The sequence below is a fragment of the Phaseolus vulgaris genome, chromosome 10 (assembly GCF_000499845.2).
Source record: "Phaseolus vulgaris cultivar G19833 chromosome 10, P. vulgaris v2.0, whole genome shotgun sequence".
Lineage (NCBI taxonomy): Eukaryota > Viridiplantae > Streptophyta > Magnoliopsida > Fabales > Fabaceae > Phaseolus > Phaseolus vulgaris.
This window is the reverse complement of record NC_023750.2, coordinates 16364127-16376995: the sequence shown is the minus strand read 5'-3', so window position 1 is coordinate 16376995 and position 12869 is coordinate 16364127. Positions and strand designations below refer to the sequence as shown.

Sequence of the window (12869 nt, the reverse complement as noted above, 5' to 3'; positions counted from 1 at the left end):
AGTGGCTATTCAAGTTTGAACACGAATGTGATCAAGTACATAAGCAGAAGAATTACATATAAAGTTTGTACAAGCAAAAATGAGCGCCAAGTTTCAAAAACAAGGTGATGGAGGGAGGCAGCTAGTCTTTAGAGGGCACGATCTTCCCATCCACCACCTCGTTGCAGATTGATACCATGGAGAGGTCGAGCTCGGGGTATTGGCATGAGACTTACTCCAAAGCGGCGTCGAACCCGGCGGCAAGGACTTAGGCGGAGCTTTGTTCGAGCTCTTGTGTTTGTTTCTTCAGCTCGTCGGTGTTTTTCTTCAACTCTTCGGTTTCCTCGCGAGCCTGAGCAAGCTCTTCAGCAACCTTTTTGTTTTCGTCCCGAGCCTGAGCCAGCTCTGCAGCAATCTTCGTGGCTTCCTCTCGAGCTACAGCGAGCTCAGCAATGGCATCATCCCTCTCATTTTCAACCTTCCCAAGGAGCATCTCCCGATCTGCTGACCTTTTTTCAAGGTTTTCCACCTTGGTCGCATCTGCTTTCATTGCAGCCTCTAAGTTGGCCACCTTGAGCCTGTAAGGGACCAGTTTGCTCTCCAACTCGATCTTCTTTTGAGCTTGGAGGTGCAGTTTTTGGTGCAGATCGGAGGCCTCCTTACGCGCGCCCCTTAGCTCAGCATCCATGGCGTCCTCCAGCCTTGAATGGTCGATCTCCGCCATCATCAGGTTGCAAGAAAGCTTTTCCGCCTCAATCCTTATCAGGCGGCTCGACTCCTTCAGCGCGGAATTCTCATCTTGGAGCTTCTTGTTGGAGTCCTTCACAGCCTTCGACACGATCAAGGGGAGATTCTCCGCCATCATCTTCAGTTTAGCGATGAAGGGCCCCAAGATCTCTTCGATGGAGGGTGGGAGGCTTGAAGTTGTTGCTGGAGGAGGTGCTGGGGGAGCTTGGTGCTGACTTTCACCACCATCCTCTTGAGTTTGAAGGGCAAGGGGGGCTTCTTGGCGTGGTGGTGAGGTTGGAGATTCGATTATAAGTATTGGTGAGTTGTGAGCACCCTCATCTCCTCCTGGTGCGGCCCCAGCAATAGAGGTGGTTGAAGGAGGACCCTCTCCAGTAGATATGAACGGTGTGGAGGCGCTTGGAGGGTTCTCTATGAAGTTGGGGTTGCTACTTTCAACCACGGGGGGTGCGACAGCAAGGGTGTTGCTTGGACTGGTTGTGTTGGAGCTGGAGGTGAGGGCGGTGTTGGTGTTGGGAGTGCAGGTGGTGAAGAGGGAGCCACCCTTGTTCTCTTGGTGACGAGGCCATCCTCAGTTGCCTCATCATCCTCTTCTTCCTATACCACTTGAGGAGTTTTCCTCTTGGGTTTCCTCAGGACTAGCTTCTTTCTTCGTGGGGCGGGTAGTGCCCCCGAAGGAGTTGGACCTTGAGGAGGAGTCTTGCCCTGAGCAACGACGATCTCCACCACCGAGTTGGGCACGGTTTGGGAGCCCGCCGCCAGCTTGTGAGATCGGGCGATCGCCCTCAGTTCAGCCAGTTTACCGTTTCCCAACATGAAGTCTGCACAGGGTAGAAAATAGATGAGTAGGCCCCAAGGCAGAAGCGGGATATACAAGTATACGCACACAGAAATAGCACAAGCAAATAGCACATGGATGAATAATCAAGACCAATACAGAACAAGCAGAACGCCAAAGAGGGAGTGGTAGAAACGCTAAGATAGTTCCAACACAAAACAAAAGTCTTGGTGTTGAGGTGAGGGCTAACCTATGTGAGCTTCAAGTTGGCCCTCGGAGAACTCGAAGGAGAAGATTGAGGCAGTGGGAAAGGTGACGTTGGCAGCAGCCACATTCTTCCAGAAGAGGCAAAGATCTTTATCTAGCTCGCCCATGTTGTCGGGACTCCTTGGCCTCCTAAAGCATTCCTTGGAGTCTTTGTTCCCCTTGTGTACCCAGTACAAGGGGAAGCCGTCGAGCAGTGAGGGGTCTTGCTCGTTTGGGCGCACCTTGACGAACTTTCCTTTCCAGTCTTAGTAAGATTGCTGGAAGATCGAGAGGATTGACCTCCCAGCAATCCCGTTTAAGCTAATCCAGAGGCGATCTCCGAGATTCTTAGCCTCAAACAGGAAAAGAAAGACATCCACTGAAGCCGGCAGCCCCAGGTGTGGCGCAGATGATTTGGAACGCCCTTATGAACGCCCTTATGAACGCCCAACTGTTGGGATGAAGCTGGGCGGGGGCAATATCGAGCTCGGTTAGCAGCTCTCTCTCGAAACGAGTAAAGGGAAGCCTAAGCTTCACTTTCTTGAAGAAGGTGGCGTAGAGGAAGCAGAACAACTCGCCGTTGTTCCCTTTATCGTCCGCGCAAATCGGCTCACCCGGGAAGCAGGGCAGCACGGCCACCTTGCTATCATGCTCCTTGTGGAAGGAGAGGTCGGACTAGTCTCCTTTCCTTAGTCGGAGCACGCCCAACTCAGTGTTTATTGAAGAAGTCTCTTTTAGCAAAGTTGGGGTGGCCCAAGGGTAAAGCTCCTTGTAGTCTTGTGGGGGAAGGGAGGCTCCTCCGGCGACTGGTGGAGTTGCCTGAGTAGGATTGGCGTGAGAAGAAGTAGGCCTCTCAGCCTGGTTAGAAGGAGCACCAGATGCTCGTGGTGGGTTGCGCGCTGGTGGAGGATTTGCCCCAGGAGCAACCCTACGCGCTTGGGGTGGAGGGTTTCGCGACGAAGAAGGAGGGTTAGCGGTGGACTTTGTGTGAGCCATCGCAAGAACTACAAGGGAAAAAGAAAAGGGATGAAACAAAGATCACAGAGAACGACTCGATTGAGGACGAAGGAGGAAGAACGAACGAACAAGAGTTCGCTGGGATAAACGTTACGAGGAACGAAGTCTTAGGTTACGAGAAAAGGAGGAAAGGAAAAAACAGCCCACAACGTATGCTTCAGACAGATAATGGATGATGCAAACCGATTAAAATGTAGCAAATATCCATAGAAGGAGTAAAAGGGTTACCTTTTTATAATCGGATGAGTGTTGAAGAAAGTTGGAGATTGAGAGTGACGAGAAGCTTCGTGGTTCGCAGAGAAAATACTTAGAACATTTGAGAGTGCAGAAAAATGATGGAACAGTGGAAGGGAAAAGGGTTTAAGGGTTTTTCGAACGTTTTCGGAAACACAAACGACAGTTGAAGACGACTGTTGATGAAGCCACGTGTCGCGCGATTAAAAAAGGGGGTTTGGTGGAGCGTCAGAAAGGCAGAGGGTACAGACGTACGGAAATCCGTACCAGCGCCACGTAGATCGACGATGACGTGACCTCTTAGTCTTTTCGCTGGACAAGTCTCAGCTTAAGACTGGGGGGCTTGTGTACCGACTAGGTAGTCAGGAGTGATGACGTGGTAGCAAGCAATAATATAGGCGTGTTAAGCGGGACATCTGGCTGGGAAGTACATCGGGAAGTCTGTGTAGTCGCCAAGTGATGGCTTGACGTTCTCCGATCTCTAGTATGTGTAACCGGCGGTCACCAGGCTTACGTCATAGTCGCCGTATGAGAGCTATGGGAGACCAGGTGGTTAGAGATCGCCGAAGGATCGGGGAGGCTTGTTTAGGGCCTTCAAGAAGTACGAGTACGAAGGACGAAGTTATCAGATGATCTTTCCCTAGCCAGAGGTCGAGGCAAAGGAAACAGTTTACCAGAACATGCATGATGTGCAAGTAATGCAGATCGTGATAGCGGCAGACGAGACCACAGAGAAGGTGTGCATGGTGACACCCCGTGCTCGCCACTAGAAGAGATCGCGCTCCAAGGCAGCTATGCACCTAGTTACTCCTTGCATGGGTAACTTAGTCAAACAGCCTGAAGAGTAGAAGTAACGCTCAAGCAGAGGACGCTCCAGATGGTGACATGTGTACAGTTGGATGCGAGCCATGTGTCCGGAGGTGTAACCGTCAGGAGAGAGAAAATGCACAGGTATATAAGGAATTCTAACGAACTTCTGAGGTACGCGCGTTTAGAACACTTCTTTACGCCTTTGAGAACACTTGAGTACGCTGAGAGAACATTTGCACGGTTCCTTGAGTTTTAGCTTTTCTCTCTTAGTAATTGGTGATTCCGTCACTGACTTTAGCATCGGAGCGCGATCGGCCGCAGCGGCGCCACTCTGTCTTTTTCAGGTTCTTGCGGGGAATCGAGGTGTGAAGGACGGAAGCTAACGTGGTGCGAAGCTGATCGAGAGAAGATACCTTTGACGTGGCAAGACTCTTGCACTCGAGTCAACCGGAGGATCAGTAATTGAACGACCACCCGCCTCATGTTCATCAGCAGAGCCAGAATCCATGGAAGAAGCGATGCCTGGGGATGACGCATGCACAAACGGAAGACACCTTGACGCCTCGCCTATGGAAGAAGAAGCAGAGGAGGCGACGCCCGATGATGCGACGCCTATAGAAGAATACCTCATGAACGAATCTCACCCGGTAAACGCGTAGCGTGAGCTGCCCCGACCCGAGGACTACGTGGTTGAAAACCAAATAGGAGGAAAGGCGTTCAAATTAGGACGCCACTTGAGCCAGGAAGAACGAAGAGAGGTGACGACAGTGATCTCACGACACCTAGACGCGTTTGCATGGACCGCGGCAGACATGCCAGGCATCGACCTAGATTTCTTGTGCCATCGCCTTTCCATGGACACTAAGGTCCGCCCTGTGCGACAGAGACGGAGGAAGTTCAATGAGGAGTGATGCCTCGTCGTGAAGCAAGAAACTCAGAAGCTACTGAACGCAGGGCACATCAGAGAGATACAATACCCTGAGTAGCTAGCCAACGTAGTTCTAGTCAAGAAAGCAAATGGGAAGTGGAGAATGTGCGTAGACTTCACAGATCTAAATAAGACATGCCCGAAGGATTCGTACCCACTCCCCACCATTGACACGTTAGTAGACAGTGCCTCGGGCTGCAAGATGATGAGTTTCCTGGACGCGTTCTCAGGTTACAATCAGATCAAGATGCATCCCCGGGACGAGAGCAAAACGGCGTTTATGACGGACACATGTAGCTACTGTTACAAGGTAATGCCGTTTGGTTTGAAAAATGCAGGCGCCACCTACCAGAGATTGATGGACAAAATCCTTGCACCAAAGCTAGGAAGAAACGTGCAGGCCTACATAGACGACATGGTGGTAACCTCGAGCGAGAGAGGGCGACACGTGGCTGATCTGGAAGAATTGTTCGCCACCATATCAAAATACCACCTGAAGTTAAACCCAGAGAAGTGCGTCTTCGGAGTAGAGGCGGGAAAGTTCCTAGGATTCATGCTCACAAAAAGAGGGATAGAAGCGAATCCTGACAAATGTGCAGCCATCATCGCCATGAGGAGCCCAACCTCAGTGAAGGAAGTTCAACAACTGACAGGGCGAATGGCAGCATTATCGAGATTCGTATCAGCTGGTGGGGAAAAGGGCCACCACTACTTCCAATGCCTCAAGAGGAATAGTCGTTTTACGTGGACAGACGAGTGCGAGACAACGTTTATCAAACTAAAGGAGTACTTGGCGACGCCACCTGTGCTCTGCAAGCCACGGGTGGGCGTCACCCTCCGCCTATACTTTGCAGTAACAGAATGGGCCATTAGCTCTGTACTGGTCCAGAAACAAGACCAGGTACAGAAGCCCATATACTTCGTGAGCAAAGCCTTGCAAGGCCCAGAGTCAAGGTACCAATCGCTAGAGAAGGCAGCGCTAGCGGTGGTATTCTCAGCACGAAGGCTTCGCCACTATTTCCATAGTTTTACGGTGGTAGTAATGACGAACCTTTCCATCCAGAAGGTACTCCAAAAGCCAGACGTGGCTGGAAGGATGGTACGCTGTGTTGGGTCTATTAGTGTCTAAGTTCAAGAGGGGAGGGGTGAATTGAGCTTATAAAATTTTCGCAAGAACACACAATTTTCAGTATACCAGAGGCAAAAAGAACAAATTGTTTTTACATGAAACAGATTGATTCTTCAGAGCAGTCTAGCATAATTTGAACTTGTTCAATATAAACTTGTGATCAACAGAGGATTATAACAGAGTCAGATCAGTTGAATATTATGAGGATGAAGGATACAACTATGCTTAGAAATCAAACAAATTTACTCAACACAAGGTTCTAAGGAGAATGATTCTTTCTCAGATTTTATAGAATAGACTGTTTGTTCACAGATCACTTAAACCATCATATACAACTGCCTTGTTTGTGATTAGAAAGCTTTAACAAATCAGGAAGAACAGTTTTTACTTAAACCCATAATTAACAGATTCAATTTGAAAAGAACAGATTTAGTTCTTGACAGAATTAAGCAAAACCAGAAATGAGTGCAGGGATGAGAAGAAAAGGCACGCAAGTTTTTATACTGGTTCACTCATGCAGAGCTACGTCCAGTCTCACCTTACCCCAAGGTGGAATCCACTAAAAACAGTACCAAACACTTACAAACACAGCAGTTCTTGAACACTACAAGAACAACACAACCAAAGCTGAAAACCCCTATTTCAGCACACCTTGCACTCTAAGAAACCCTATCAAGGAGTGACTAACACTTACACCTTTACAAACCAGAATAAAGGAAAGATTACACCTGAAAAGAAGATGCAAGAACTCAAAACCAGTAGTTCAATTTGTTGCAGAACTGCACCAGCACCTTCACCAAGATCAAAGGTTTCCTAGAACAAGCACACTTGAAAATCTCTTTGGAAAACCTTTCAAAAAATCTTTCAATCCTTCTTCTCACATTGAAAATGTTTGATCTCTGTCAAAAACGTAATTGCTCAGCCCCTTTTCATGTGAGAAAGACTTTTCTTTATATAGAAAACAGTTTCTAACTTCTTTTCAAAAAATAGTTGAAAAGCAATTATGAAAACAACAGATTTATTTTTGAACTTAACAGATTTATTTTTTGAAAACCGCCAACTCAGCTAACTGAAATAACTGTCTGAGTTGTACCTTTGGTGCCCTAACTAACTTGTGAAAAATCTTTCAGCTGACCAAAGAATAAACCTGTTCTTTCACGGTGAAACAAATTAAAATATAGCAAACAGGCCAGCTCAGCTTTAACTGAAATAACTAAGCTTTACTTGTGGTGCCCTAACAGAATTTTAGAAAAGCCTTTTAACAGAGAAGAAATAAACCGATTCTTTCTCCATAAAACAGATTTATTTTTGTACTGATTTAAAACTTTTAAGAGCACTTTTAAAAGCTTTTAAAAAACCCTTTAACCACATCATGTGCTTGATCTAGACTTGGTTAGGCATCTAGGATGGGTCATACAGCAAAAGGCAACCTTACACAATTTCAAGCCTACATACAAGATCATCTAAACCTATTACAAACTTCAAAGCAAACTAGCTATTTTTCCACATCAAACACACACAACACTGGGTAGAGAAGAGACTTCATCCATCTTCAACACGCTGGGCAGTGGAATTGTCAGAATTTGACATTCAGTACGAGCCCCGGGGATCCATCAAAGGCCAGGTCTATGCTGACTTTGTGTGGCAGAACTTTCACCAGGAGGAGATCCTCAAGAGTTAGAATTAGGGGCACAGTGGGTGCTCTCAGTGGATGGATCCTCCAACCAGCAAGGGAGTGGCGCTGGAATAATCCTCGAGGGGCCTAATGGGGTCTTAATCGAGCAAGCTTTACGCTTCGCCTTCAAGGCAAGCAACAATTAGGCGGAGAACGAGGCGTTAATTGCGGGGATGCTCTTGGCTAAATAAAAGGGTGCTCAGAGCCTCTTGGCAAAGAGTGACTCACAATTGGTCACAGGACAAGTAATAGGGGGATACCAAGCAAACGACCCCCAGATGGCAGCATATCTGAGGTACATCGAGGTGTTGAAAAGAGCCTTCGCTGCGTTTGAGCTAGTGCATGTCCCCAGGGAGCAAAATGCCAGAGCTGACCTGCTCGCCAAGCTGGCCAGCTCAGGCAAGGGGGGAAGGCAGAGGACCGTAATACAGGAGACCCTCATAACGCCGCGAAAATTCGTTGCAGATAATAGGGTGGACGTCCTTCATGTTAGTACAACAAGAGGAAAACTAAGGAGTCATCGCTCGTTAATTCAAGATACAGCGAGGGCACCTTGCATTCGTACTTACGCAGCCTAGCCAGGTGAAGGAAGAAGTATACAGGTGTGTGCTGTGGAGGAAGGCGACACGTGGATGACCCGTTACAGGCAATACCTAGCGGATGGAATCCTCCCAGCGGAGCCAGAAGAGGGCAAGAAGATTAAGAGGAACGCCACCAGGTACACCCTAGTAGATGGGATATTGTTCAGGCATGGGTTTACGCACCCTATCTTGACATGTGTAAACGGCGATGAGTGCACCAGGATAATGACTGAGCTCCACGAAGGCATTTGTGGGAGCCACGTGGGAGGAAGATCCTTGGCATCCAAGGTGATACGCGCAGGGTTTTTCTGGCCAACAGTAATAGAGGATTGCGTGCGATATGCCCAGCATTGCAAGTAGTGTCAGATGCACGCTGATTGGCACAAGGCACCGCCAGAGGAGCTGAGATCCATATACAACCCGTGGCCCTTCCATACGTGGGGGATTGACATCCTAGGTCCATTCCCATTAGCGATAAGGCAGATGAAGTATTTGATCGTTTCCATCGAGTACTTCACCAAGTGGATAGAGGCCGAGCCAGTGGCACAAATCACCGCACACAAGGTACAACACTTTGTTTGGAAGAGCATTGTGTGTCGGTTTGGGGTGCCAAGGCGTCTCATTTCAGACAATGGCACCAAGTTCGCGAGCCAGCAGTTGGGAAAGTTGTGTACAGAAGTAGGAATCAAGCAAGTGTTCGCGTCAGCCGAACACCCCCAGACGAACGAGCAGGTCAAATCCGCAAACAGAGTTTTGTTGAGAGGATTGAAGCGCAGACTAGAGAAGGCTAAAGGGGCATGGGCAGAAGAAGTACCAAGGATTGTATGGGCTTACCACACCACGCCTCAATCCTCCACTATGGAGACACCTTTCAGCCTAGTGTACGGATCAGACGCCATGATCCCTGTGGAGATACACGAGAGCTCGCCCCATTTCCTAGGTTTCGTAGCGGAAGAATCCAACGAAGAAAGGAGGGTGAATCTGGACTTGATAGACGAAGCTAGGGAAGAAGCGAAAATTAAGGCCGAGGCCGTGAAGAGAAGAGTGGAGCGTCAGTACAGCTCCAAAGTGAAGTTGCGACAATTCCAGATTGGCGATCTGGTCATGAGGAAGGCTCACCCCTACGAATTAGAGAACAAGTTGTCTCCTAAGTGGACGGGACCGTTCAGAGTAACCAAAGCCAAAGGGAATGGGTCGTACAAGTTAGAAACTCTAGAAGGGGGCCCCATCCCACGCAGTTGAAATGCGGCGAATTTAAAGTTTTATTTTAGTTCAAATTTTGTAAAGGGGACACTCTTTTTCCCTCCCGGGGGTTTTTTAACGAGGTCACCCAAATAAAGAAAAGAAAAGTTTAAAGATATTCCCATTCTAGCTTTTTCCTTTTCATATGATCTAGGATCAAAGGTCAAAGAAACAAAGACAAAGATGAGGCGTCGCCACAGTAAGGCGTCGCCAAGATAAGGCGTCGCTAAGATAAGGCGTCGCCAAGATAAGGCGTCGTTAAGATAAGGCGTCCCCAAGGTAAGGCGTCGCCAAGATAAGGCGTCGCCAAGATGAAGCGTCGCCAAGGTAAGGCGTCACCAAGATAAGGCGTCGCCAAGATGAAGCGTCGCCAAGGTGAGACGTCGCCAAGAGAGGGCGTCGTTGGAACAAGGCATCGCCAGAAACAGGCGTCGCCACCAAACAGTCCAGCAGAAGTCAAGTCCAGGGTAAGATAACGGGTATGCCAGATAAGTTAGAATCCGGGCGCCTAGTCCTTGAGTAGGGGTTAAGGGATTCCTTCGGGACGCCCCCTCCTCAAGTAGGAATAGCTAGCCCCGGTACCAGATAAGTTAAAATCCGGGCACCTAGTCCTTGAGTAGGGGTTAAGGGATTCCTTCAGGACGCCCCCTCCTCAAGTAGGAATAGCTAGCCCCGGTACCAGATAAGTTAAAATCCGGGCACCTAGTCCTTGAATAGGGGTTAACGGATTCCTTCGGGACGCCCCCTCCTCAGGTAGGAATAGCTAGCCTCGGTACCATATAAGTTAAATCTGGGCGCCTAGTCCTTGAGTAGGGGTTAAGGGATTCCTTCGGGATGCCCTCTCCTCAAGTAGGAATAGCTAACTCCAGCGTCCGTTGATCAGAACAGTTTGAAAGTCCTCAGTGCACCCGGGAAAAGGGGAGTACCCCTGGGCAGTGTGGAGGCACTAGAGAAAGCCCTCCTCACCCTCGAGTGAGTTCAGGCGAGAACAGATTTGTTCCGACCGGTTGACCTGCGACGTCTTTGTGCACAACCTCACCCGTCAGCTAGGGACACCTTCCTACTAGCTACCTGTGGATTCCTGCAAAGAACGACAAAAGGGCGCCCTAGTGGCCATTTGCACTCCGACGCTCAAGTCAGCTAGCAAGAAACACCAAAAACTCTACACCTCCGTATCAGAGCACCGAGAGTGGCACTCTGAAGGTGGTCAAAAGAAACTGTCTATAGTGTATATTTTCTCGTTCTGGGAAACAATCCTTCTCTAGTCCCTTGTGCGTAGCCTGTGGGCTCGAGCAAACAACTAGAGTGTGTTCTGGGAAAATTTGCCAAAAGTTCGAACCCCGTTTCCAACATTCCAGGTTCTATTTAAACTGCTTTAGAATTCAAAGCGTCTTAAAGCGTATTTAATTATGAAACGTTCAGCGCCTTTAAGACGTTTAAACCGCTTGGAGCATTTAAAGTACCTTAAACGCTCGAAACGTAAACTTTATTAAATAACTCTAATTACCTTGTACCTGACAAATTGATGTTTCTGTTTTGACTTGGCTGCTATTACACGTAGAGGGCCTCACAGCACCGTGACCCCACTTGGGGGTATTTCCTCGTGTGAGTCCTCCTACCTGGGAGTGCATCTCCGCAAGGGGTGACCTTTTGGGTGCCAACTCATGCCCCCAAACCTCTAGTCACTCACTTTGAGAGCGTATCTACCTTCCTCTCATACCCTGCACCTGGCTACCCCTAGGCGTGACCCTTCTCATGAGTCGTAACTATCCCAATGGCTTCTCTGGGGCGACACGGGCACTTCACGAGTCAGAGTGCTCTCCACTGGCGCTATTACTATGGCCTTTGTATTGTCCCGTATTCGGGCATTGACAAAGTCAAGGTCAAAGTCAACGCCAGGAGTCAAAGTCAACACAAGGCGTTGCCTAGGTGAAGAGACGCCAAGTACCAACGTCGCCAAGAGGAAGCGTCGCCAAGGCGAGCCGTCGCCTAGGTGGAGGCGTCGCCCAACCAAGGCGTCGCCAAGATCAAATATCATTAAGTCAAGGCAGTCACAGCGCAGTTCCCCGATACCCATGGGTAGGAAAGACCATGGAGGGAGCGGCGCCGTGGGAAGGCCTCAGGTCCCGATAATCCGGGGTAGTGATAAAGAGAAAGAAAAGGTGGCTTCAAGGCCATAGTGATAGCACCAGTGTAGGGCAGCCTGACTCGTGAAGTACCCCTGCCGCCCCAGAGACGCCTTTGGGACAGATACGACTCAAGGTGAGGGTCAAGCCCAGGGTAGCCAGGTGCAGGGTACGAGAGGAAGGCAGATACGCTCTCAAAGTGAGTGACTAGATGATTGGGGCATGAGTTGGCACCCAAAAAGTCACCCCTTGCGCAGTAGCACTCCCAAGCAGGAGGACTCGCACGTAGAAACGTCCCCAGATGGGGTCATGGCGTTGTGAGGCCCTCCACGTGTACGACAGCCAGGTCAGAATAGAAACACCATTTAGTCAGGTACCAGGTAATTAAAGTCATTAAATACAGTTTCTGTTTTGAGCGTTTAAGGTACTATAAAGGCTCCCAAGCGTTTCAACGTCTTAAATGCGCTACGTTTTCTAATTAGACGCGTTAATTAAGTGTGTTACGTTTTATGATTAAAAGCGCTTTAAGGCGCTTTAAATGCTTGGGTAGTTTAAATAGCGCCGAGAATGTTGGGAACGGGGTTCGAACTTTTGGTAGACTTTCCCAGAATACACTCTAGTTGCTTGCTCGAGTCTTGGGATTACGGACAAGGGACTAGAGAGAGAGAGAGGGTGAGACTTGCCAGAGGGAGAAAGATACACAGTACACAGTTTCATTAGACCACCTTCAGAGTGCCAGTCACGGTGCTCCGATACCGAGGTGTAGAATTTTTGGTGTTTCTTGCTCGCTGACTTGAGCGTCGGAGTGCAAACGGCCGCTAGGGCGCCCTTTTGTCCTTCTTTGCAGGAATCCACAGGTAATCAGTGGGAAGGAGTCCCTAGCTAACGGTTGAGGTTGCGCACGAAGACGTCCCAGGTCAACCGGACGGAACATTTGGCGCTCACCGTGGGGCCGATATAAAACATCAGTCCCATCACAAGTTTGAGAAGATCTACCAAGTTATAGTAACGTTGAAGGAGGTTTGAAGAGACCGTGAAAATGGCCACCACAAGACGAGGTACTGCACGCGCGGCCCCAGCAGAACTGTCCATGCAACAGGTCCTGGAGATAATGCGGGGGCTGCAAGAGGATATGGCGGAGTCGAAACTGGAACAGGAACGCAAGCAAGCAGATCTTGAAGCCTCGCATGAGAGGAATGAAGAGCTTCATCGTATAAATGAGGAGTTGCACCGGGGTTTTCGAAATAATCGGGGGCAACGTGAACGTGACGAGATGGAGAACCACTCCCCGCTAAGGGAGTTTTCCACTCCCTTCTCGTAGGAGATTCTGGACGCAGTGATCCCAAACACATTCGCGGGGCCCAAGATGATCTTCAC

General features: G+C 49.0%; 1 protein-coding gene across 1 annotated transcript; it reads right to left on the bottom strand.

Annotated features, from left to right (window-relative positions):
* Positions 1–247: 247 nt before the first annotated feature.
* Positions 248–841, bottom strand: LOC137815618 (uncharacterized). The gene has a single exon (XM_068618734.1). The coding sequence runs from the start codon at positions 839–841 to the stop codon at positions 248–250; it is 594 nt and encodes a 197-aa protein (XP_068474835.1).
* Between the last annotated feature and the right edge of the window lie 12028 nt (positions 842–12869).